General features: G+C 35.1%; 1 protein-coding gene across 1 annotated transcript in view; it reads left to right on the top strand.

The window, feature by feature from the left end:
* Positions 1-191: 191 nt before the first annotated feature.
* Positions 192-27,995, top strand: part of IMMP2L (IMP2 inner mitochondrial membrane peptidase-like (S. cerevisiae)) — a 472,429-nt gene continuing 444,625 nt past the window's right edge. Inside the window, exons 1-2 of the mRNA XM_009880868.1 lie at positions 192-328; positions 6,809-6,912. Of these exons, the coding sequence (XP_009879170.1) occupies positions 194-328; positions 6,809-6,912 (239 nt within the window). The 5' untranslated portion in view covers positions 192-193. The remainder of the gene's footprint in view (positions 329-6,808; positions 6,913-27,995) is intronic.

Raw genomic sequence — 27,995 nt, 5'->3', positions numbered from 1 at the left:
GATGAATATTTCTGTTCTTTTTCATTCTCATGTGCACATTCCATTTTTTTTTCACTGGATATTGGGAGTTCCTAACAGATAATATAATTAATTTATTTCTAGCTCCTCCTTTTTGCATCGCTACAATGTTGTTGCTACTTAAAATTGGTTTTATAACAGCTTTTTTTTCCATGTTCTTCGTATTTTTCAGATTATGGCACAGGTTCAAGGTTTGGGAAAGAGATACCTTAAAGCCTTTTTTAAAGGTTTCTTTGTTGCTGTTCCGGTAACCGTGACTTTCCTGGATAGAGTTGCCTGTGTAGCAAGGGTGGAAGGAGCATCAATGCAGGTATTGCTGGAAATATCTTTGGTGTGTCAAGAAATTAAAAAGTGACTGTCCACTGACAATGGCAAGGTGGAAGAAAAATCTTTTTTCTCAATTGGTGTTAAATGACCACTTTGTAGTATGGAATAGTTTAATTTCAACTTTGTTAAACAAATCCCTTTATGATGTGAAAATAAAAGCTTTTGAGAACAAAATTTGCCAAAATTCTGTCTTAGTAAAAGGAAAATACATAGATAAGTAGTGACAAAGTGATTTTTTTTAATATCTTCCTAGTCATTTAGAAAGAAAGATTTCTTTTTTGAGCACTACCTTTTGGCTCTTGGGATTGAAATGATAACTCACAAAGAGTCTTTATGAATTTTTAGTATCTGTATTATAGCAATTGTATGGCAAAACTGGTTCTTGCTATACTTGCTGTTACTGATGAACAAATATCACAGAATCACAGAATTTTCAGAGTTGGAAGGGACCTCTAGAGATCACCTAGTCCAACTCCCCTGCTATAGCAGGATTGCCTAGAGCACATTACTCAGGACTGCATCCAGGTGGGTTTTGAAAATCTCCAGAGAAGGAGACTCCACAACCTCCCCGGGCAGCCTGTGCCAGTGCTCTGTCACCCGAACTGTAAAGAAGTTTTTTCATGTGGTGGAAATATGACACCATTTCAGTAGAATACTGAAAATGACCTGAACCTAATATTAATATCTATGCTTATCAGGACATAAGTATCAGTTCACTGGTTTTACTTCAGTTAGACCAAATGTTTAGTGCAAGTAAATAAATATAAGTATGCTGTGTAACATTTAGAAGATAAATAAATACTTATGATAATGAACAGCTACTTTGTTTCCACTGTTATTGGTACTTGAAAAGTTAGCCAATTTTGTGTTGTTACTTTGCATTTTGAGTCAAGTGCACTGCATATTGTTGTGCATCACCACTGATAACTATAATTTGTTTTGTTCCCATGTTGCAACATTCCAAGTAGCAGAGACTAAGGATTTGATTCTCAGATGCTCAGCCCTATTTTCTGATTATCTAAGTAAGCTCAGAACCTCAAAGAGAGGTTTCACAGCAATCAAGACCAGCTGATGGGATTTGAATTGTACAGCGTTCACGGAAACAAAACTTGGGCTAGAACCTGGGCTTGGCTGATTTGTGTTTAATGCTATAGAAAAGCATGGAGTGAGGAGGAGGAAATAACAAGATGGCATTGTGCCTTTTGTGGCAGTCTGTAATCTGGTGTTTAACTTCTGTCAAGTAACCTTAGCTGGTCTAAAACGCAGCTCTCACCTCAAGAACAGGGACCAAAGCAAAATCTTTGTTCTCCAGTAATTCTACAATCCAGGACCAGAAGTTAGGTATAACATAAGACACCTTTGTCCTTTTCATGAATGTTATTCTGAATATCATTACTGACCAATCAAAGGTAGGAGAATCTTAGGTATTGCAGTTGCAGAGCTAGACATTTGCTCTAGAAAGGAGAGGAATGGGAAATTGGGAAAACCAGTTTTGTTTTCTTTTTGCTAGCTTCAGACAGGAGAAATTCAAATATATAACATAGCATCTAGATAAGTACAAAATCAGACAAATACAACTCCCTCATTTTCCATCTCCCTGGTTTTTGCCTGTATTGGGATTTAGAGCCACATGTAGCATTCAAGATGCAGATGCGTCTTGAATTTTATGTTGTTCCTTTTTTTTTGTTTGTTTGTTTGTTTTTTTTAATTTCTGAGGGGTTGGGTTTTTCTTAGCATGCCACATTGCCTTTCATTGTCTTTTCTGTCCCTGACATAATGTTCTGTTTGACATCCATTGCTGTTTGTTTAGTTTTACCTTGGGAGCTGGGAAGAAATTTTCCAGGTTTCCCTACTCCACAACTCTGTTGAGCCCCTCAGGTCAAGAGTTCAGTTTTCTGTTTCCTTTGAAGTCAGTCTCATGTGTTAGGGAGTGCTCTGATATTGTTCTGGAGTGTAGCTTCTGTACTCATTTGAAGGGCATATAGTTAACTGTGGTTTATCCATGGAAGATTTGAAAAACACTACAGTTATTTGCTCAGATTTATTCAACCTGACAAAGAAGGATATGAGTTCTTCGTAGTGACTAGGGAAAGCAATATATATTCACTGGGAGATTAAAATCTAAGCTCTTCCCTTGATGTTTCTGTTGACTAAACTTTTCCACTGTTGATTGAAGTATGGGCAACTTGAAAGATGACATTTCTAATTTTACTGACATCACAGTGTCTGTAAAATTCTCTCTGTGGTTTTATCCTGGATTGTAACACTGAGATAGAAGTTTGTTTTAAACTTCTATGCATATGGGTGTTTTTCAGACCTCCTAGTGCTTTTAGTAAGATACTAACTTCTTTGCCAAGATTTATTAGACACCTAACTAAGTCTGACAGGGACATAATTATAAGGAATATATCCCTCTCTTGCAGAGTGGCTTGAAGGACTACTGGTCATCGCATTTCCATCTGTTTACTGTGTTGTCTGAAGAGTGATCTATGTTGAATGTATATGAAAGCTATGGGTATGAGGGATAGTGAAGTTCAGTCAGCATGTAGTCACATATCCATCAATTGCATGCTTCCAATGATATCTTATTGTCTCAATTTGAAGATACCATGGTATGATTCCCAAGAATTTGTTTGTAATAGACCTTTAAAATGTCTAGCTGGCTTTGGGTACTCATCATTGTGGCTCCTGCTGAGCCTGAAATTAAAAGTTCTGACAAGAAGCCAGGAATAAATCTTTCTGTGTCGCACTCACTCTCCTGCTCTCGTTCTGTGTTGTGCACTCTCTCTCCCCCCGCTTTCGGTTTTTGTTTTGGACCAGCCTTACTGCTGCTTCATAGTTACGGACGATGGTAATATTTTTGGACACCCTGGCAAGCATGCTGAATAAAGATCCTAATGAAAATACAATTTTTCTGATTTATTCCCGATCAATTAAGACACACTTTATGCGTTTCATTGTCTCAAGCTGATTTTGTGTTTCTACAGTGCTTTCAGCCACCTGTCATAATTCTTTCACTTGTGCTGACTTCAGTGTATATGAGTATTAACTCTAACCTATAGGGAATAACAGTGAACTGCTGCAGTTTATAATTTTAACATTTTTTAATTGTTCCACTACCTTCTTTTTTCTTTCCAAAATTACTGGGTTTTTTGAGTCCTCACATGAGGTGGTTTTGCTGCTTAGGATTTTAGATTGTTGTGCTTCTCTAGCATTTTGTTAATAGCGGGTTTCAAGTGAGTTGTAATCTGTTTACAACATTGAACGTAAGTGACACAAATAACTGGTAATACGATTTCTTAATTGGCTGTGGTGAATTTTTTGTGACTCCTCTTGTAATGCTAGATGTGCACTTTAAGATGTTTGTTATCATGTGGATGTCTTGATACCCATTTATGGCTTTTTTCTATTGAGTTTCATTCCTTGTCTGGTATTACGAACTCTTCATAGATACTGATGTGGAAAAGGATATATAAATTTGTAAATTCATTAAATCCAACGGACTGTTTTCAAGTGAGATGGAAGATGACAGGGTATGTGCAACTTTACATGCAAGTTCTGTTGCAAACAGCTCAATACTAAGGATTATAGCAAGACCAGCGATCTCTGACGAAGCACACTTGTTTCAGCAGCAAACATTATTGAATGTTCTATTCCATTATGCATAATAGCAGTTGTAATTATTCTGTGGCAGTTTCTCCTAACTTTATTATTAGGATTACTGTACCTAAGCCTGTGAGCTCATGTTCTGTTCCCCAAGCTATAAGCAAATAAGTTGTGACCTTCTGGTATTCACTAGCAGCATAACAACTATCAAGTTAATCATTATTTATAGTAAAAGGGCATGCTTTTACCCTCCTACTTACAGAACCTCATGTCCTGTGAGGCTTCATCATATGGCTGGGGATCTCAATTTGCATGCTTTTAGCATTAGATTAGTTAGTAATTGAAAAGAGTGAATGTTTTGTGACTTCTGCGCCGCAGTTCTAAATTAAGACCTCTGTGTCTCATTTGTAGCAGGCTATTATGCCAAGAACTTGGGCAAACAAGTTATAATGCTTCAAGCTAGAGGAAGGAAGAAGCCCCTGTATTATTTTGTTTCTTATAAAAATAAAGAGCCCTTGTTGAGCCTATTTGCTGACTACTTTTTCAGAAGCTGTATTTTTGTTTTGCTAGACCCGAGACCTTACTACTAGTAAAAATGTCATGGAGAATAAGCTGTCTCTGAACACACTGCATTAAATTTTTTCTGTGCTTTTTGTTGTGGAATCACAATTTATGTTATTTACATGACAGAAAGACTTGCTGAAGGATTTAGATGTTTTTTTTTAGTGGAAAAAAGTAATTGTTCATGTAAAATGAAAGTTGTCTCCTAGTTTTCCTTACATTTCTTCTACTATAGTAAAATAGTATTTTTGAGTGTGCATTTTGAGTATGTCAGGTTGTTTTGTGGGAAAGAAAAAAATATTCTACATTGTCATATTTCTCTCGAACGTAATTATAATGTGTAATGAGTTAGATATCCACTCTGTATGTCAAAACCACATGAGCAATGTATTGTTAAAAATAGGAAGCAATATGTTATTACATTTAGAGTGCTTTAAGTTAAAAAGGTTATGCAATATCTAAATGTATTTAAACTCTAAAGCATTTCCTTTGTTTAAATACAGAAAACAGTAGGAGTCAACTGGGATAATGCAACCAGGGCAATACTGTCATTACCTGCTGTATTTCTCTGTAAGATTAAGTTGATATAGATTTAATTAAGAGGAAAAGTTTGTGAACACTCATGTAAATCTCTTCAAAGTATCAGCTGTGAAATACATTCTCTTTTGGAGCAATGGGTTTAAAATTTACATTTATTTTGACCTTCTTTTTCGGCCCTTTAAGGTAGATACTTCTAAGTACCAAGCAGTTTACTTTGTGGGAATATACCGTATGTATGATTCCTGCTTTGTAAGATCGGCCTCTGCCTTATATTTAATATCATTGTTAGGTTGTGGCTCACGTGTGCCTGCATTTGGTAAAATGAGTATGACTGAATTTCTTGTGAATTTGTATGTAAATAATTTGTATGTAAAGATACTACACTTTGGTGGAAAAGGCTATGAAGGTGGAAAATAGTTCTGGAAAATCCCGATTAAAAAAATAATTATCGAATATCTGCTAATTAGCTTCTGGTTTTCATTTATCTGGCTCTTGCAATACAAAGACTCTAGTAGGTAAAATAGCAATGAGTGTTAAAATATTTATAGCTTAGACTTGGGCCATATCTCTGTGGATGTTAAGGTGATCTGCTTTGATCCGCAAACTAGAAATTTGCCCTATAGTCCACAGCTCAAAATGTAACTGGTGCTGTTTGCTGTTTAACTAAACATACTGTGTCATTTCCCTCCCGCCACCCTGACATGTTTATTCTTTTGAGCTATCGTATTCCTTACTGTTCATGTGAATAACACCTACTCAAGACCCCAGCACGTTACTTCTTCTTGCACATTGAAAAGCTAGTTTTTCACGTGTCCCATGTGAAATAGGTCTTTATCAACCAATCTGGTTAGCAAAGCAAAGATGAACGAGGACACTATAGTAAAGAGAAAACGGCACTTTTAAATTGCTTTTGAAGTTAAAAATAAATACTAAATAGCCATCGTGGTTTGGGAGCATAGTTTTTAGCCTGTATTACTCTTAAATAATTCCTGTCTAGTAAAAGGAGTATTTGTATTGAAATAACCCTTGCAAAAATCAAGACAGCACTGTGATGGGCTACTTCCTTCCTCTGCCCTTTCTGATGGGTTAGCTCAGAGCCAGCATTGAGCAGGTACCCTGATTTTGTACCACGTGACACAAAATAATTATGTACGGTTCTGTGTACCTCCTAATACTCTGTACTAATTAATTACTCATTTCACTGTATGATTCTGTGAGAGTTCATGGTTCTTTGTATCCTGTTATGGAAGGCCCACATTTACTGGCAGTATATACACATATATACACACCTATATGCTGTAGGTGTAGGGTTTGTTTTTTCCCTTTGCAAAGGGTGCTGAGATTAGTATTGTTACAAGTACGTGTTTCATTTTTAGTGCATTATGCTTGTATAAGCAGTAAGGTGCCTACAGAAAGTTTGCTTTTTCTGGGAATTAGTGTTCTTGGTTCTCCTTTGTGTTTAATATTAAATGATATGCAGTAAAGGCAATCACTTCATTTCATCAGGCTTGTCATAAGTGTGTGTAATTTAATTTACATGCAGTAGTGCATTGAAAGATGTAAACTACAGTTTTGTCATAAATTAATGACATTAAACATGGTATTTAACAAAAGATTCTGGGTGGGTACAACAGATTCTTCGGTGGGTCCATTTTTACTGGTTTTCATGGATTGTACCTGTTGATGGAATGAGAGTTAGGTGGAAGATTCATAGTGGAAATGTAGGTCTAAAGCTGTTTTTTCCCCCCTTTCTCAGCCTTCTTTGAATCCTGGGGGAAGACAAGCATCTGATGTAGTGCTCTTAAACCACTGGAGCATTCGAAATTATGATGTACAGCGTGGGGACATTGTATCATTGGTGTAAGTAATTTCGCATATATTTCAATACATGCTTATATAAATGTTGAACCATCAGTATTTAATATTTGATCTAGAATACTGTAAGTATATATGAACAAGGAACATAACAATAATGCATTATTAAAAATTTATCCCTATAATCAGTTTTCAAAACTGAGATGTTTGAAGAATGTATTGCCAAGTTTTTACTTGAAAGAAATTCAGTGTAAGATATTATGTGATACACTATATACATGTATGAAAACTGCCATGAAAAAGGAACTATGAGATAAAGAGAGAAAATAGATAAAACATGATGTGGCTTAATGGAGTATACTTTTTAAGTTGTTTGGCTGTGCGCTCATATTTGTGACAAAAATAGTGTTTCTTTAACAATTAATACTAACTTCTTTTTTTTTTTTTTTTCCTGGAGAAATTTGGCTACTGAGTAAAATTTTAAATGAGATCACAAGAATTCAGCTGTCTCCATAAAGGACAAATGTAGCAAAAAAACCCCAAACCAATTATAATGGGGAGGTCTATGTATCAAGCCAAAAGGTGGCAGTGTTTCGCTGTTGAAAATATTCACGACTAACAGCACAGAAACTCCATTTCAGCCTTAATGTAATATAGAAATGGAATGTCAAAGTGTGCATAACTGACACAATGATATAATACATACTCCTAGTACATGCTTGGATAGTTTAAGCTTAAGGTTTTAGTTTTGCAAGTGAAATGCACAATATGTAGATTATAACAGAACTGTCTTTGGAAGCTCTATTATCTGGCTTCCTTTTTGTCATATATCTCTTCTAATTGTCCCATTTTTTTGCTTGCCTCTTCACTGTAGTGGTAATTTATATGACAATTTTCATTACCAGCTCTTAAAGCAAACTCTCTCATGTACTCTACTTTTGTTAGAAACTTAAAAATATATAGTCTGTCTTAGTCTGGCATGTAAGATTGTATGTAAATGGTCTAGCTACAAATATGAATTTATTCATGTTTGCAACACCTAATATTGCAAAAGGACTCCAATTTCAGGTCACTTAATGACTGCTTGTAAAATTTGATTCTGCTTGTGTGTGCATCCCTCTATCCAAGTCATGCTCTGGTGATTGTTTAAAACAGTGAATGTAACTGATTAGTAATTAATAGACTGAACAGAAGAAGAGCATGTTGTCTGATCAGAAAACAGAATGAATAGTTTCATTCTTATTATACTTCTTGAATGTTTGTGGTACCATCTGAGCCACCTGCATTGATTGCTTTCACTTTGCTGTATGTTTGGGCATGATAACTAATATTTTAGATGCTGTGGGGTTTTTTTGTATGTTTTGAAAATTGTACTTGTTATTGGTGGAGCTTATGTACACCCTTATGGAAGAAGTCACATTGTATTTCTGCACTGTACTGAGGTTTTTCTTAATCTTTGGGGAAGTACCCTGAATAATCAGACTAGAAAATTCAAAAAGCACTTTAAGAACAATACAAAGGGAGTTAAACAATATAAAAATAATCTATGGAATAGTTTTGATATAAAAATATTGAAGGGTGTTTTATATATCAGTAACAACTTTTAATTTGTTAAGTACTTCATGGCACGGGTTTGTTAGATGCAGCTTTGGCCTGCTAGCTTGTTGTAATGTAAAGTTTTAAATTGTGTTGTAAAGACTTGCAGGATATAGTACCTGGATGTGATTTTGTACCCATGTGAGTTATTTGAGAATTAACTTTTGGTACGTGAGGCTTTTATTGTGTAAACAGGTTAATATTTTTATAATTTTCATTTCAATTGTTTACTTATGATTTCTATAACTCACTAGTGAATAGATATCCTATGTATATCCATGGTCCTCAGAGGACGTTGCTGATTTAGGGAAGACATGAACAGGGAAGGCCAGTCTCACATCAGATGCTGCTTTTTCTGTTCCTGTCAGAAATTCAGGTGAGAAAGTGTTGGTGTGGCTGAGGTAGGCAGATGGACATGTAAACCTTCTTTCATATCCTGCTTGGGTCCTTAACATTTCTTCATTGTCTCCTTTTTGCCAAGTCATAGTAGAAAATACCTATGAGGTTGTGGAAGGGTGGTATTTTGCAGAACAAGAGCTGAGGTCAAATATTCCTTCATGGCAGCGTGACCAGGGCCATCCAAGCTCTTTGCTTTCTTCAAACCATCAGAAATACTGTGTGATTCTGGATGAGCGCTGTTTCTACCACAGCTCCTAAAAGGGATTGTTGAGATCCCAACTGGCAAAGTCCACTGTAATTAGATGGCCAATACCCCAACCTTGTAGCAAAGAGATGAGTTAGTCTTGGTGGCCCTGGACGCCCCAAGAGAGGCTCAATCAGGCTGTGATTATGCTTGTGATCCAAAAGTTTTTCCTCTCTCAATCAGTCTAATTGTTGATGAACATATATTTTTGTTATTTGCTGACTTTGGTAACAAATGAGCATCCTGTCCCCAAGCAATTGGTGGTGTTTATGCCTGGTTAAGGTATTAAATGTAGACTGCATGTTTATGGAAACCTATGTCATGTCTGTCATTCTTGATTCTCCATCTGATATAGGTGTAGCTATGCATCACAACCACAGCTGTGAAATTAGCCACTGTGTGCACACGTATTCATATACCTGGTTTTAGACAAAATATTAGAATGGCATTAGCCCTTAAAAGTATAATATTAGAGTCAGATAAAACCAATGGAGAGAATAAGTTGGTAGCAAAGAATGATTTGCTTACTTGCAGTTTAGTGTTTTAGAAATAGTTAAATTTTACCTCAGCTTTTTAGAAGATGTTTTAAGGTAATGTTTTTCCTTTTTAACTTGAACTCATCCTTATTTACACCAGAATTAAGAGAGCTCAATGTTACATATTATAACTTTTGAACTCACAATTTTAAGTTGGTTCAGAACTGAGGGAAATTAATATTATCCTTAATTTGATCACTTGCTTGAGTGCTTAATTTAGATACTGCTATATTACTAGGACTTAATAAATAAAAAATCAGAACAGGAATATTTTTTCAATTAATTAAATAACTTCCATTATTATGTGTTCCAGAATACTACCTTTGCATCTCTTAACAAGATGCAAAAAAGTGTGTTATTTTCTTTCATTTGAAAATGCATTTATTTATCTTCAAAGAGAGAACGTAGTCATGTGGCACAGGAGGTTATCTTTAAAAGATAAATGAACGCATATTTTTGCCAGGCGGACCTTGATCTTTCAATAACTTTTGTGTCAAAAAAGGCATTTTGTTTTGTAACAGCTCTGCTGAGGTAGATCCCAACAGTTATGTAGAACTTTATTAGATATTGCAGAATGAGTTATAGGATGTGCAGACTTCTGTCAGCTGGTTTTACTCTGTAAAGTTTAAATGCCAACAGCATTGTACCTGCAGCAGTATACATCACAGGGTGGGCTGTACAGCTCATGCGGGTCCTTGGGAATATATGCTGCAACAGCACTTCCTGGTACTAATTGAGATAGTGCTCTTCTGTTGCATATTAATGGACATTTTTGGCAACTTACCTATACGTAATTTGATGTCTACAGTGTACAAATGTGGGTGGTGGTGTAAAAAGATGTTACCGAAGAGTGATTTATAGCTCTAGAATTCATTTTACTTGTCTCTACTGAAAACGTTATATCCTGAATGTAAAGTCTTGCCCTCTTTTTATTCCAAAACTCCTGTCTTAATGTAGAAAAAAGTTGTTCCAACATGTAGGAGATTGCAAAATCAGCGTATGTATGTAGAATGAGTATTTTATCTACATGACAAAATTTAAGTAAGCTTTTGAAATGAAGACACAACAGCATTAATTCAGACATTTAAAATGTTTTAAGATAAATAAAAGTTTGCACCTAGTCTTGTTCTTTACTTGTTTAATAGGTTTTTAACAAAGGACTTAACAATGACTGCTGTATAAATAGGGTTGTTAGAGTTTGAATGATGAAGTTTCAAGGTTGTAAATATTCAGATACTGATTTTAGCCTTTGGAGGTTATGTTACTTCTGTAATAGAGAGAAAACCTTCTCCAAGGTGTGACTGAGAGCGGCAACCTACTTGCTGAGTAGGTTGCCAGGTGTCTCTCCATTATTAATTTAGAATGTGTGCTTCTGCATTAAATAAAGATAGCTATGCTAATGTAATCTGGAAAAAGATTGAGAACCAATGCTCTTTGTTTCATACATTCTGAATGGTAGCACTCTTCTAAAGTTTTGAACTGTAATAGCTAAATGAAAATAGGCAGTATATTTAAAAACATCTTTTTAAAGGTCAGCTATAATAATAAGGAAATAAATGTTGTTTATTTTGTCAGCTACTTGTGAGTTCTTATATAAAAGCATAATTGCTTTAAGTACAAAAACAACTTTTTACATAAAAACTTCCTTGACGTTTTTTTAAAAAAAAAAGCTTACTTCCTATCTCCTAACCTGATGAAGGATATTAAGTAGCTTCTGTCACTGCTTCCTCTGACTATAAGATTATGTTCAGGCCTTGCAGCAAACTCACTCACTTTTGGTAACTGCTACATATTTTTGTGTAAGGTTATGTATGTATTTGAGCTCTGAAAAATCCAGTGCAAATCAACACTGTGGAGGAAGAATCAAAGTACTGCGTGTGAAGTTCAGAAATATCTGTTCAGAAATAAGAACTGGAAAAGGTAGTTGCCATGATGATTTTATGTGATGCTTCAACAAGTTTCAGCCTATTCACACAAATTTGAGTAATCCAAATTTTGAAGTAGTGCAGTACTGTTCAATTGATGGACGCAAGAGTTCTCAAATGGTGCAAAGTGAATAGATACTATTCATAAAACATTATTAATTGGAATTTCATTAATAAGACTAGCCTAGTAAAATAGAAATCAGTAAGAAGGTACTTATTGAAGGAACTGCCTTGAATTTGAATCAGTTGTAATTATGAAAAGACTTCCTACTAAATTCTGGTAGATATAACATGAAAAGATATTTAATGGTTCTTGCATTATTTTTAAGAAAGCTTCTTTCTGACTAAAGTACTGTACAACGTTTTATGAATACCTCTGCCTGACCTTCTTAAGTCTTCCAATTTCTATTCTATTTTTGTTTGTACTTAGGTCCCTGTACCAAGTCATCTGTCTTCTGGCAGGTAGGACACTGCAAAGGAGGTTGTGCTGACATAGAAGCTAAATAATCACTTTACTTTCTGTGCCTCAGTGACCTCAGAAAATCTTTTCGTATTCTGTTCTTTTAGCCAGGAAAAAAAAAAAAACACCTCATGTCTTTCCTGATAAAAATCAAATATGTAGTTCTACTTTCATTATCTGTGTTACAATCTGTTCTTAGAGTAGATATCATACTATATAGGAGTGTGTTAATATTGTTGATGAAAAAAAGACTTGCATCTTGTATTTATAAAGTAAGTAAAGTCCATTTTCTAAAGAAAGTTTTCAGATACTGTACATCATCCCCAGTTATATTATGAAGTGCTGTGGATGGGTTTAAGTAGGCAGTTATTGTAATACTGTGGAAACTGAGCAGTTGTGGAAGAATGAAGTTGTTGTAGTTAAAGTTATGGTTATTTAATTTAAAGTCTATGCATATGAGTAGGAAGTTTACAAGATTTGTCAAATTGCAATTTGGAGAATTAAATATATTTTATTTTCTATAAAGTTAATGATGTGAAAGTCAGTTAGATGGCCTAGGCCATTTGTGAAAGAGGTGTTAGCTGATCGTGAAGAGCACTGTACTGTTATAAGTGGTGCCAGTGACAACTGCATATTCCGGTTGATTTTGATTTTATTGGCTTTGTTATTGAATTAAGTACATTACTATTGAATTGAGAAACAAATTGTTGCTTGTTGAATATTTATTAGAGTATCCATTAGAATACTGCATTGCAAGTTTACTAAAACCCACTTCATTGATTACCAAGTTAAGCTAATTGGAAAGAAGCAAACAATAAGCTTAGATATATTAAGCTAACATAAACCAGAACATGGCCAACTGGTAATTAAAAGAAAAGAAATTGTCATTCTATCATAGCAACATATGTCAGATAGAATTATTTAAATTTACATCAGGTACTTGATAGGATATAAGTTTCTGGAACCTTGCTATAAGATCAGTAACTTCAGCTCTTAAAAGCAAATGTTGAGATTTATTAACAGAAGGCCATTACCTGAATCAGTTTTTTTTTTTTTTTTTATTCTAGTTAGCATCCCTTGAATAAATTTATGGACACCAGTGTGATTGTCAGAAATTCTGTTTAAAATGTGAATTACTATTAGTTAGAACATAGTTTAATCTTAATGACTATTGATAAGATAATTCTATCAGTTTTCCTCTGTGGTATTACTCATAGTGGCTGAAGGGTGCAACTTGGAAAAGCTATAAATCACTATTACCATGTCTTTGCTGTCAGTTTTGTTTGGTGTTGACCCCCCGCTCCTCCCCCCTGCCCCGCATATAGCCTTTGCTTTTCATTTAAAATGCAGCATTGAGGGATTTGACAAAAATAATTAAAATAAGATGCACAGTCTGTAATATCTGAATGAATTTACTGCTGAGATAAGTAGCATAAAATTTCACTAAGACACATGCTAGTGAAAGTGGAGGAAAATTGTGTCTTACCAACCTCAGTACCATTTCAATATCATCAAGATTAAAGCTGCTTTATAGAGGATCATCTACTGATCAGTACTCCTTAAGTATTTTTCTTCTTGGCCCATCTGTATTTACACTGGAATAACTGTGAGTTATGGTTATCTTGCAACTCAGCCAAATTAGGATGTGAACAGTAAAAACAAGTTATATTTGGAGTTTCATCCAAATATATATATGTCTGATTCGTTGAAAAACAAGAGGGATGCAAGACAAACTGTTAACTCTTGTGATCTTTAAATTGTAAGATGATCGGATAAGGTGTTAGCAGATAATTAATACATAAGGAGGACCTGTGTTCTGCTGGAGGAGGACTGTTAACAGTAATTTTCAATCTCAAAAAAAGTTTGATTTATTTATTAATTCATTTATTTTTACTTCAGTTTTTAGTGATCAGGCATATGAAGATGAGAAGGGGAAAAAACCCCTATTCTAACAAATGAAATGACTTTAACCTGCCTCTATTCAATAGAAAAGGGAACAGCATAGAATAGGTTTTCCTACTGTTCTTGATGATGGGCAATCATGGTCTGTTGGAGATCCTGGGTCTAAGTGGACAGCTGCTTGAAATATTGCAGAAATTACAGCCATGATTTGATTGGCTGGAAAGCTGTCTGTGATCCTGTAACTCTGCCTTACAGTGTGATGGCTGACTGCCCTGTGAAGGTCATCTTGAGCAAAGGAGCTTGAAACCTGCCTTGGTTTAGAAAAATGTCACTTTTACCTTTTCAAATATTTATAATTTAGATGCTAGGAATTTGCTTTGTTTTCAGCAGAATCTGGTGATATAAATGCCTGCTACGATGTATGTACAGAAAGGTAACAGCATATTTTTCCTAAACTTTTTTCTTTAACCTTAAGAAAATTGACAACTCTGATAAAGAAATATTTGATATATTTTTTCTCAGTACATTTCCAACTGCTGAGAAGTAATTACTGGTTATTTATCACTGGCATTTCTTGTAGGTACCTAGAGCTTGGGGAGGTTTTACAAGTCAGTGAAATAGTCTACACATTCTTATTGCTGGAAGAGGCAGGAAATACAGTTGTTTCAGTAACTAACGGGGAATTCCAATGCTCATTCTCTATAGGGTATTCAGATTAGACACCTCCTTCTTAAATAAATTCACACTGAACATCTGTGATGGTATAGGGTAAAAAAAATTCTGGGTATTCATATGGTTATCCTTGCACAAAAATATCAAGTGCCTTTTTGATTATGATAAGTATAGATGGACCATAATTTTTCCATGTGTAGTTCATCTGCTGAACAGATAGCTTGAAGCTTTAGAGGATTGTTAAACTGAAAGTAAACTGATCGTTTGTTGAAAGTAATTTCATTCCCTTGAAGGTAAAGGACTTAGGAGAAAGCCAATGCACCAACTATGATTCCTGAAGAAGATACGTATCAAAGTAGTTAAACTTAGGTTCCACTAAACTGATGAAATTCAGAGTGCTGAATTGATGAAATACTAGATTCAGTTTAAGATAAACTCGCTAAAGATCTTTCATATTGCTTTACTTGGATTGTGAATGATTCAAGAGTAATACACGTTTTGTCTCCAAAGATGCCGTATCAACTTCTATTCTGAAGAAGTTGTTCTATACTTAGAAAGAGAGAGAGTAAAGAATTTTTTTTTTGTAGAACAGCTCTGGAGATCAGCTTACCCTTTCTTCTCCGTATGAAACCGTTCTCTTTCAAAGATATACAGTTCCTTAACATCAAGGCTTGCATGTTCCAATGCCAAGTTCTGTTACCTGTAATAGTATGAAAGCTTTAACAGAGAAATGTACGTAGGATGTTGTAATATGGTTCAGCAATGCTTGAAACCTAGAATGCAGTAATTTTTCTTAAGCAGTGAAGCTTGATAATTTTTGGGGTTTGTTTTTTTTTTTTTTAAAGTCCTGAATATAAGCTATTAAACAAATGAAACTGGTTCTGTAGTTTTTGAGTACACAAAAAGATATCTAAATACATTTTGGCCTTTTGTGGAGTTAGGCTGCTTTTATTTTGTGTACAGTCTGAGAAATACTAAGGTGATATTTTATTATATGGGGCATTTCATACAGTGTGTTCTTGGACAAATTATACTTTAAATACTGCTACAGCTGACTTCATATCTTTTAGTAATAACTTCCCCTAAGCCAGTTTAGTCAGTTGTATTATGAGCAACCATAAATATTAACTGCAGAATGTTACTTCTAGGAACCTTTCAATGAACTATACGTATGCTGACAAAATGAATTCTGCTTACACATCAAAAATATTTATTTCCAATCTAATTGGTGAAGTTGGAAGAAAAACCATGGGTCTTGACCTGTGCTGAGTATATTGTGGACATGAATATTTTTGCATGTAATAAGCAGAGTCTTGGCCTTGTTTTCTGTTTTTTTTCAGCCTGTTAGCAAAGGCAAAAACAAGGGAATGGCAAATTATCAGGTTTAAAATTATAATTAACCTTATCATCACTGTATTTTCTGGGGAAATTATATTAGGCTGTATTCATGAATGTAACGTTAGTTTTTTATGTGCAATCAGCTGCTCCTGGAAAGTACAATTGGACAGAATTTATCTTTAAATACATGCTTATATATTTGTTCAGCTTAGAGGGGACCTTACTGCTGTTGTCAACTGTCTATGTGTTGATCAGCTACAGAGAAATGGAGTCAAACTTTTCTCAGAGGTGCACAGCAAAGAGACGAGAGTCACAATTACAAGGGGCATTCTCACCAGATATAAGGGGAAAAAAAAATGCACAACTAGAATGGCTAAGTCATTAGCCAGAGAGACTATGAAAACTCCATCCTTGGAGGTACTTAAAACTTGACTAGCAGAAGCTTGAGCACTCTGATCTGCCTTTGAAGTTGCGTCTGTTTTGGCCAGCAGTTGAAGCAGATGACTCCCAGAGGTCCCTTCCAACCTGAGTTATTCTGTTTGTCTACATCAAATGGAACTTCAGCAATGGAACTTTTAAGATACGGGACATAATTGCTATATTGTTTTAAAGTTAGAAGTCAGCATTACCAGTTCGTGTTTACAATATGCATTATGATGTTTTTAATTTGCTTCATAGCACGGAAGTGGAGTTTCTAAAAGCCTCTTATTCTGTAGATGTAGTTATGATATTTGTCTTCTAGCAGCTTCTAAAAGACCCAGCCATGCATTGGAAGCCTGTTGTGTTAATAGCTGAACGTACAGAGAATGGCAAGATTGCACTTGGGTTTTATAACTGGATTGTAAATTCTCTAAAGGAGAAACGACGAGTAGATTCAGGCAGTTGTGTATGGTGAAACAATCAGTGGGGTGGGTGGCAGTCTGCATGCAGATGGCTGAACACTGGGTCATGTTTAACGTACTATAGTAAAGGGAATTGCTTTGCAAATGTATGTGAAGAGCAGTTCCCAAGTGAGAAGAGGAGCCCAGAAAAGTACACAAGTAATTGTTTGCTCACTTGTTAAATTTTCAATTAAGTCTGACTGGATTCATTCATAAGGGACAGGGTCAACATTTTGACTGTAAATCAGAGAGAAATGTGTCAGGAATATAGTATAAAAGACCTAAAATAAAGGTAAAAAATGTAATGTAATAGAAAACTGAAAGCAAAGAAAAGGTTTACCGGCAAATTTTAGTGTCATGGCTGTAATTTAGTGACTTGACGGAGGAAAAAATCTACAAGAATCTTTTTTATTTATTTCGTAAATAGAACTTGAATTGATTTGAATGTGATCTGTCTCCTCTGGCAACATGGAGCAGAACAATCTAGCCCGCTACTCTCTAGTCACTCAGATTTTCCCCAGTAGTGTATGTATCTTCTCTCATGGCTACCTTTGTGAAATGTAAAAAAGTAGTATATAAACAGAAATTTGGGCTAGGGAAAAAGGTAGAAGTAAAACCTTAAAATTATATTTCACTTAAAACCCAGATCCATAGCATAATGCCATTCAGGGTTTTGGTAATTAATAGTGTATATCTTGAGGTAAAAAAGAGATACCTAGTGGGCTTATTTCTTGTGTTATGTGTTGGTTTATATGTTTGCTTTAAGGGACAAATTAGTGGCATTCTCAGAACAAAACTTTGATGTTTCAAGAACTAGGGCAACTGTAATGAGAGAAGTGTGGTCTTGCCATATAAAGGGAAGTATATTGTCAGCAAGCAAAAGATAATAGCATCCTGTACACCCAGAAGGCCTGCTGTGATGTTTGTGTCTGCATAAGATCCCCTTCGCCCTCAGAGCAGTCTATTTTTAAACTGGTGCTGAGTTTGACCTTAGTAAAGAGATACTGTTGGAAGATACTTAAATGCATGATCATGCACAGTGTGTTCCTCAGCCCTATAGCGCATTGACAGTAGTATTTTTTTCTACAGCAGATTTGTATTAGTTTGCACTTTCCTTGAGTTCAAAGGCTTATCTGTTTAACATTAAAGGGGAAAACTTAATTACAAATTATATGCCGTATCCTTAATTGATAATAGCTTAGCTGAATCCATGAGACAGAATTAGAGAATTAGCTTCATTGTTCCAAACAGCTTATGATGAGATGGTTTCAGATCTCTGATTAAAATAGCAACAGCATCCATAGAATGTGAAATGCTAACTTTGTTGTTGACTGCACTTTCCTTGCTGTGAGCTGCGATTTCTTTGTAAAACTTGTGGAGAATATAGATTGCTCTAGGTCAGTATACCCACTACTCCATAAGAACAGCATGCACACCTTTGAGAGGTGAAGGGTTTTTTTGGTATAGTTGACACGTGTTTATTGTAACATGTTTAAAAGACCTTGCAAAGCCAAGAAATCATAAGAACAATAATGTTTCATGGGCCTCTTGTGACCTTCTAAGATAATGTTTCACCTTTACATTATCCCATGATATCTGGATTGTGATACTGAATGTTAGCTAGATTTTTTTTTAAATAAGTTGACTTAACACTTGTCACCCTTACTGCATGAAACTGTTTTCCTGTGGTCAGACAGTGCTTTTTGTGCATCAGCAGGACTGTACTACTCACTACTACTACTTAACTGAGAAAGAGGGCACCTCATTCCATAGGTTTTAAAACTGACAGTGATGAGAAAGTGTGATGTTAGGATGAATCTTTACTGGGAGAAATTTATGATGTTGTGAAAATGTGTTAGCTAACATTAAGTTAAACCTTATTTAGCAAAACAAAGGACCTCTGAATGTCTGAATCCAAATTTATCAAAAAACTGCATCTTCATATCTGAAACTTTATCAAGATGCTTCTTAGATTTGATAATTGAAACAGTTGAGCACATTCACATAGACTGTTTCCTCCACTTTGTTGCCTCTTTCATCGATCCTTTTTGGGGCATTATCTCAGTGGTCATCTTTGATGGAGTTTGAGTAGCTGGCCTTCCAATTCTTCTGGTAAATTCTCATTTGTAATCCTATAGCCATTACTGACGCTAAAGAGTTTACAGAGTTTGTGAACGCATAAAGTAGGTTGAAGTTTATGTAAGTATTTAGCCAGTGTGATAGTTGATTCTGTGTTGTGTTACCTTGAAATTGGAGGACGGTGGTCTGCAGCTTAGAAGCTGTTGTCTCCCACTTTTGTAAAATCTGCTACCGTTATTCTAGCTGTGTTATTCTAAATAGTTTCTACTTTTCTCCTGTATAACACTTAACAGTTTTTTTTTTGTGTGTGTGTGTTTTTATGTATGTTTTAATTAGCTTTTACCTGTGGCTAGTGATCAGTTAAACCATAATATATCTCTCTAGTCTGTATGTGAATGAATTGACACATTTGAAAATAGGGTTGCAAAGACTCCAGCAGTTGTGCTTAGGATATAAGCGGTGTTACAACTGTATGCAAGGCAACTCAGCAGGGTTTTTCAGTTCACAAGATTTGCTAATGCAGCAGCAGTTAACTGCCAAGGGAAATTTAAATTTGAAGGGACTCTTCATGTCCTGATTTGTAAAAGCCCTCCTGGGCTATTCTAGAAATTTCTGCTGGCAACTACATTTAGCTCTACTGTGTGGCTTGTTTCAATTCCTGTGTGCAGCTGTATACTGTTTGTTAAAGCTCATGAGGTATTACATCGCAGCAACAAGTACATTCTCTAGATGGTAGTGGCAGGGCTAGCAAACCTGTGTCAGCCCCTGGTATTCAAACAGAATGTACAGAGCATTTGGTTTTATTAGCACAAAGCATTACTTCAGGCTAGAAATAATCCGGTTTTGGTATCTCTAATCTACCAGTTATACTTCTGCTTTAGGATATATTAATAGTAATGTGACAAATACTGGAATGGGCTCAGTAAACATTCTACTATTTTTCTCTTGGTCTCGTACTTGCAGTTGACAAAGTGAACAAATAAAACATGTCAATACTGCTTTTGTCATGAGCTTCATCTACGTGAAGATAAAAGTCATACAATTTTTAATGTTATCTCACAAAGAACCTTTTTTTTTTTTGAATGTGCACTTTGAACAGAATAGGTTTATGATTCCTGTATTTGTGTATTCCTGATAGGTCTCCCTCATGTTATCTAAGAATAAACTGATTTTGGAGATTACTACAGAAGTTTCATCCAAGTACAAAAGGTGAACAAATGCAGACTAGTATGAATAGCTCATATTCAAAATGATATTTGACTTAGGAAGAAAATAAGCCACACTAGGAATTCATGAACTGTAATAGCAAAAATATTAATGGATGTAAATTGGTGAGGATATAATTTTAAAAAAAGTATCTATGATACACATGCTGGCAAGTAAGAGGCTTGCATAATAATTTATTAATGCTTATTATGCATGTGTAATATTTGTAGACTAATTTCAGATTGCATAATCCGTTTGGGAAATATTAATTATGGATGCACAGAGGTCATACTTTGAAACAGTTGGCAGGCAGTAGCAGAATTGCTGGAACACATCACACAACACCCGTTGCAAAAGTTCTTAAATGTGTATGCTCTTTAGGAAAGTCAGTAGTTTTCTCCTTTCCCTGGGTGACTTGGAACAAAAGCAATGGTTGGTGCTGCTGAGAACCCAGACTGTGAAAGGATTTGGAACCTCTGGTGTTGTAATTCCTTAGAGCATATGAGGTTCATATTGGCTGTGAGAAGAGAGACTGTAATCCCCTTCTTGCTCTTCTAACCCACAGCCCAGAAGATTACTTTCAACTTTTTCTCCTTAGGGTCCAAATCCAATATATATTTTAAATCGGTTCAGAAAATTGTGAGACTGAAAAAATAGTAAAAGGTAAAATGTTAAATGTATTTATTTTACAGTTTATAAAAAAGATCAAAGATTAAAAAATTGTATTTACAGTCTTCTAATGTGTTATTTTATAGATGTGTTTATGGTCTGTGTTGTATACAAAATATTTGGATCTTAGAATGACACAGTGTTGTATTTGAAAACAAAATCCCTGTTCATCAGATTATATAGAGTGTGCGTGCAGCAGCTGAAGGTCCTCCCCATAGAATGGTAAGCTTCTCGTCAGATAGGAGGATTATTCAGTGTCTTAGTGATGAACAGGGAATATATGTGAAGGTTTTTTCAATTCAGGGCACATTTGAAAAAAAAAATTCTCACTTGTGTATTTACAGGCAAATGAGATCTCTTTCTAAAGTTGTTTTCTGGCTGTGTTTGGATTGTTATATGCAGGAGGATACTAATAAATTGAAAGGAATTTGCAGCAGTGCAACCAATGTGATTATGAGATTTATATAGAGGGATGCTAAAGAAACACTTACTTAGGTTTGTCTCCAGTTAATGATTTTGGTGTGTTCACCCAAGCCACAGACGGTATGCTGCTGGGCAATGAACTGCTTTTCAACCCCCACTCCATTTAATTGTGTAAATCTTGAGAAGTCAGTCCTGCCACATTCAACCATTCCTAATAAACACATGCAGAAATATCAGAGAGAAGACAAGGAAGCTGAGAGCAGGCCTGTGATGGAGAACAAAGTTATATGATTGACACCCTGTGAGATTGCTCTGTTTTTGTTGATCCTACCTGCATTTTGATGGAGTCTCTAGTCAGTAGAAATTCTCGAGGAGTTGTGACATCTTCATTTTACTTCTAATTTGGTTTTGTTTTGCTTTATCTTATCATTGCAGTCTTCCTTGAAAAAATACGTTACATAAATGCTTTACTTTCTCAGTGCTTGCAACAGACTAGTTCATCTGTTCAAGTTTGAACAATAAGCAAATGTGTTTCCCTCTTCATAGCATCTTTTGACTTTTTTTTTTTTTTCTCATTTGAAGACCCACTAATGGAGCCTTAAGGATGAAGCCTCTAGACTATTATTTTCTTCTTATTTATATTTTGTCATGCCTAAGGATGCTGACTTTGGACAAGAGCATCATTGTTCAAGAAACTCCACTTAGATTTCTTTGTTGCCTCAAGGGGGGTTTCTGCCTTAAACTTACTCCAATTATCTCTATTGTTTTAATAGTTAGATGTCATAAATCAAGCCTACTCACCAGAAATTCTCTGTAGTCAATGGAGAAATATAAGCGCTTCCAGAAATGAGTTTTTATCAATTATCCTTAGATGTTTTAAGTGAAGTCTAGGCCAAATAAATGCCATGGATTTTAATTTAGATTAAAAACATATTTCTATGTGAGTTTTCCACTGCTGTCCCTAAACTAGGTGACTGAATAGTAATGAAATGATTTGAATTTGTTTCACCATACAATTTTAAGGACTATTTACATGCAATTTACTTATGTTCAGAAAAAAATATTTTTCATGTTACGGCTTCAGTTTCAGGGTGGCATCTCTTACTCTTCACTTTACATATCTTGGAGCCTCTTTTTGTGAGATTGTAATAGTTGACCAACAAGGGTCTTCAATGTTACAGTCAAATTTTCATCCTGTTGTGATAAAGCACCTGTTAATGAGTTATACTTGCAGGTAATTAAATAATAATGGGGGTCTTCCATACTGTTCTTGTATTTACATCAAAATTTTCTTTATTTTTTTCCCTTTCTTCCTCTCTGTCTCTTAAATGACACAAAATAAAAAAAGGTCATAATTTAATGAATGAACCCTTGGATCACAGATGCCAACAAAATGAAGCTTGAAAATTTCAGATTGGCTGGCTGCCGTTATCCTAACAGAGCCCATTAAAGTCACACAAGAGAGCATAACTTATTAGGTAGCAAAACTGTGACTTTTTCATGGTTTCTTTGTAAACATGACAAAATTTATGGATGGCATTAGTGATACTAAGCTGACAGAATTAAAACCACTGTTTATGGATACAGTTCAGTAACTTGATTTAATTAGATTCTCACCACATTGATCTAAGAGGATTTTCAAGAAAGAATCTTTTCATTTAAATATATATGTATTTAACTAAATACTTATTGTTTAGGCTCTTGCACTTCAAAACAGCATACAGTGTTTTGTACAGAGGCTTCATCAGTGTACGATCCCAAACTCCATCTTTGAATAATACTGTACTGCATTAACACTGTGTGTATTAGCGTAACAGAGAGAGATTCAGCTCTACTCAAATAGACACATTAGAAGTGGGACATCAAAATCCAGGCTCCATTGATGGTATTGACTAAAACGGGAACTTCAGACCCTTAGTTCATTTATTGATGTATGGAACAGTTTCAGAAGTGAGTGAGGCTATTAGGATAACCAATTATCTCTGAATCTGTCAGAGCAGACAATGCCTTTTAATTTCTTCTTCTTTCCTGGTTTCTTCCTGTTCTTTTCCTTTCTCAGGTTACCTGTCCCCATTAATGACCAACCTGGTTGTAAATCTACTAAGCATTGTATTATAAATCTTTCCTGTTTGATAAGCTTTACTGACAATAACAAGCAATAATAATCTCTGAGATTTTTAAGATAAAGCTTTTGGACATTTAAATAGGGTAGGCTATTGGAAAGTTCAGTATAGACCTGTGAAGTGAGCATAAGGAATGATAAATTAAATGCCAATTGATGCAAGAAAGTTGAAAAATCTTCATGAAATTACTGATACAAATTTATGGAGATGTCAGTGTTACATAAGGCTTGTGTTCCATTAAATATGGTAAACGGTCATAAGGACATTGTGTTTTATGCATCTTAAACAGTACCTGACAGAGATTTTACTTGAAATAACATTACCAAGAAATAGCATTCATCATGTAGAAAAAAAGTTTGTGTTTCATTTCATTTTGCACTAGAATGAGATTATAGAATTAAAGTCAAAATTCATAACGCTTTTAAAACGCAAAATAATTTTGATTCTTGTTAAGCATGGAAAGTTTAAAAGGATCAGTACCTTCAACTAGGAACAAATACATGAAAGCTGGCCTAACCCCAACTTATTGTGAGCCAAAGTAAATCCTGAAATGAATTCATTTGGTGAGGGCTCTGGTAGAAGGGTAGCTGGGAGATCTTTTAAAGCACGTATTTATAAACTAATTTGCTGGCACAGCAATTGCAAAAATAAGATGGAAAGTCAGAAATTGGGATGTGGAAGTTATAAGTCAAATGAAATCTAAGGCTACTTCTTGGAAATCTCTGACAAAGAAAACATTTACTCCAGCATCTGTTTCCAAAACTGGCAAAAGGAGGTGGCAAGTATCATGTGGTTCCCTTTCTGTGGTCAGTTCCCCTTGGTAGTTCCTCAGCACTGACAGCCGTTAGGTATGCTTCTTTCCATTAATATAGTCCCTGAATCTGTCCAGCATCTTTTTAAAACTAAACAAGTTCAGGGATGGCTGACTGATAAACTGCTAAATGTTACCTCTCTCTACAACTTCCTGTGGCAACAGACTGCAAAAATTGTCAGTATTTTTTGTTCTTTGTCCAGGGAATATCACAAATCCATGCATCTGAGTATTAGGTTTCAAATTTGGATTTCAGATTTAGCTGAAAATTGTGCCAGTGTTGCATAGCTCAGTAGTTCTTTATGGAGAATCCAGGTTGGGATGTTTTGGAGTCTGAGTACAGTCTTCAGAGCATCGGTTAGAATTGAAATTTTCTGAAACATAAGAACTTGCCAGTTGTGAAGAGTGTGTATTTCTTGCTTAAACGTCACTTTCCTATGCGTAGATATTGTAGCAAAATGAGAAGTACTCAAAGATGATCTCCAGTTTCTGTACTTTATGAACTGTAGGAAGGTATCCATAGACCAGACATTGAATTAACATTGAGTCTTCCATTATCGTTAGCTCCAAGGTATGTAGCTTGTATCTAGTATTAAGTTTATATTGTAGTGATGTCAAGGTATATTTGAAGAAGTAGTTCTGGAAGAGGAAGATGAATGCCATGACAATTTTTCTTCATATCCACGATTATTTACTGATGGTGCTCTTGGGATGAGGTATATTTATTTCATTTTTAGTTACATCTGCCGCTTTTTTTATTGTGAAGACCATCATTGTAAATCTATGCAAAATAAGAAAGCTGGAGAAAGGTTCATGTACTTTCAAAATTAAACTTCACTGCTCTATTATAGTGAAAAATGTGCCTGTAGCCAGATGTATTGGTTTTATGTAGGGTTTTTTTTTTATAATGGTTTCAAATTCTGCTATCAGACTTCAAAGTTTATTATGAATCCTACAAAAAATACTTTTTCCCATATGACAGAACAAAAACCTCCAAAACTCCACACCTGTGCTGCTCTCTTTATTTCTCATACTAATGATTCATAACGTATCTAATACTTTTATTTGTTGTTTACAAAATCCTGATGTGGTACATTTCTGCTGTGTCTTAAAATTAGTGGAAATAGTTATGGTTCAGGGAGCGGAGCAAGGTGTATTGAAGAAAATGGTAGTTTTTAAACTTAAATAAATCTGGTTTTGTACTTTTCATCATACAATGGATTGTTTTTTTTACAGTTACTGGTTTAACTTTAGAAATTCACAGCCTCTCAAATATTTTCCTTTTACTGGTAAAAGAATGTCTTGACAATATTGAAGGCTGCTATACAATAGGAACAAAGATTTTGTTTTACTAAATATACCAAACACTGACCAACACTGATGTACTCACTTCGTTGCTTTCTAGTTCAGTTATAAAAATAACTCAGCAAAGCTTCCTTCCATAAAAGGATTATTCCAGGGAACATTTGCTTTACGAAGAATAAAATATATTCTGTGTTACTACATTTGACAGAAGACAAGACATGCGGTATTCTTATCCTGTATTTACAATTAAGTGGTGCTCTTTCTCTATTACTAGAATTCAGAGATTATTTTCTTAGAATGATATAAAAACCCCTTCCTTAAGGAATTTCATGGTACATTTCAAAAAAATATTTTCTTTTTATAGTGTTCTTCATACTAAAATAAATAATAGAATCTCTAAGGCATGATGGAAGATATATAGGAAGAGCTTCTACTGTAATGAAAACTGGTGCAGTTTGAAGGGATTATACAGTAAAACAGGACTAATCTAAGAAAACACAGCTATAATATTGCTGAATGTTTTCACTTTCAGGCATTTTACAGAATGCTGATGTAGCCAGTAAAAGGGCACATTCATCAAAATGCATAATTTAATTAAAAAAAAAAAAAGCCACACCAGTTTAAGCATACAGTACTCAGATTTCACATGAAGGTGAAGAAACCCCTTAGGACATTTAAAATTTATGAGGAGTCTTGTGATTTCATTCATTATGTTGACAATATGCACAGCTTCTTTTGAAAATGGATTGGACCAAAAAAGGTGAACAGACGTGGTCGTAATAGCTCTTCCCATAGTGTGTGCTGAATTATGAGAGTTACTTCTGGTTATACGTTACCCAGGAGGACTGTTTAATGTGCTTGGTTATATAGATCTGCAAATTTTTAGCTGTGGGCTGGTATCCATATTGAGCCATAAATTTACAGTTGATATATTGCTTTCTAGGCAGACAACTTGTGCTCTCTGATGGAATTAAGGGCGAGAATTGATTTCCTGCTAAATAAGACACATTTTGGTTTAAAGTATAATAAATGGAAACTGGAGTCTCTATATGAAAGTAAATATATGTTGTAAATATTGCATATACAAAAAATGGCCTTTTATAATTATAGATTTGTATGTAGATATGGAAAGATACCTTCTGAATGAAAACAGTATCTATAATCACTTTACCATTTGAATTTTGATTGATAGAAACATATCTGCTAGCATATCTTTGACTGCTGTGGTTACATCTCTATTCTGACAATATACCATACTATCAAAGTATACTTTTAGCTTGGTTTTAGCTTGTATTAAGTACTGAGGTGAATATTGCATGAGTTAGCAGTCTCATATGCTCATAAGTACCATAACAAAAAAACGCTTTATGGAAAAAAACAAATTAAGCGGTGATTGCTTATCAGCTATGTGCCAGCAAGGGTCTTTGTGAAATTTGGAATGAGGCTGATTCACTAAGACACAGAGCAAAATCTTTTACGAACTGAAGCACTTTTTTTCTAATCAGCAGTTAAGCTGCCAAGCAAGCCTGCTTAATTTCACTTCCACTCTGTGAAAAGCAGCTGCTGTTTTAGCATTTTTGTGATACTGATATAACAAGTAAAGGAGGAAAGAAAGTACCTCTGCTGGTAGAATAAGGAAAACTTTGCTGTGTTATGTTGACTTAATTTATATTTGGAATTACATCCTGGTTCAGAATTAAAAAAAACTTTCAGTCTCCCCTTCCCCCTTCTCCCCCTCATGCACTCTCTTTTTCTCTCTTTTTCTTTTTTTTTTTTCCCTCTCCTCTTTCTCTGTGTTGTTTTTGTAGTGAAGAATGTGTAAAGTTTAATGAACTTGAATCATTCCTCATCAGAGAGAGAGATTTATCCTGGAGTATTTCAAACCACATTTTTTCTTTAGAACTATTTATTATAAACTTTTTCAGTTGACATAAAATAACGTGTCTCCTTCTTGAGGATAAAGGAAACATTTTTCTTCAAATATTATTTCCCAGTTGTAGTCTGATTTTTCTGTCAAACCTGTGTTGCTGTCTAGAAGAAACACCCCATCTAGAAGAAACACCCCATCCATGTAGTTTTTATTTTCCATGTGAATTTCTCATTTAATTGGTTTCTTACTGCATACGCGTGTATTTACTCTGCAATAAAGGAAGCAGTTGCCATCTTACGGTATTTTAAACTATGTGGTTAAAGCTACATGTCCATTGTTTTTCTAGCAAGTGTTAGAAAATATGTGCCATAATTTGGATTTTCTGTTCTTGGGGAAGAACCTCCTTCCTAATAGCTTTTAAAATTACTCAAGGTGCGTGTGGCTACAGAACTCTACTAAATAATTTTTTTGGATTGCATCATTTATGAGCAGTCCTGGCTAACCGGAGAGGTCCTAGCTGACTGGAGGCTGGCAAATGTGATGCCCATCCACAAGAAGGGCCAGAAGGAGGATCCAGGGAACTATAGACTAGTCAGTCTGACCTCAGTACCTGGGAAGGTCATGGAACAGATCATCCTCAGTGCCATTACATGGCACATGCAGGAGAACAGGGTGATCAGGCCCAGTCA

Source organism: Charadrius vociferus, unplaced genomic scaffold, assembly GCF_000708025.1.
Source record: "Charadrius vociferus isolate BGI_N301 unplaced genomic scaffold, ASM70802v2 scaffold52, whole genome shotgun sequence".
NCBI lineage: Eukaryota > Metazoa > Chordata > Aves > Charadriiformes > Charadriidae > Charadrius > Charadrius vociferus.
The sequence above is the reverse complement of the archived record's forward strand: the minus strand, read 5'-3'. Positions and strand labels throughout refer to the sequence as shown.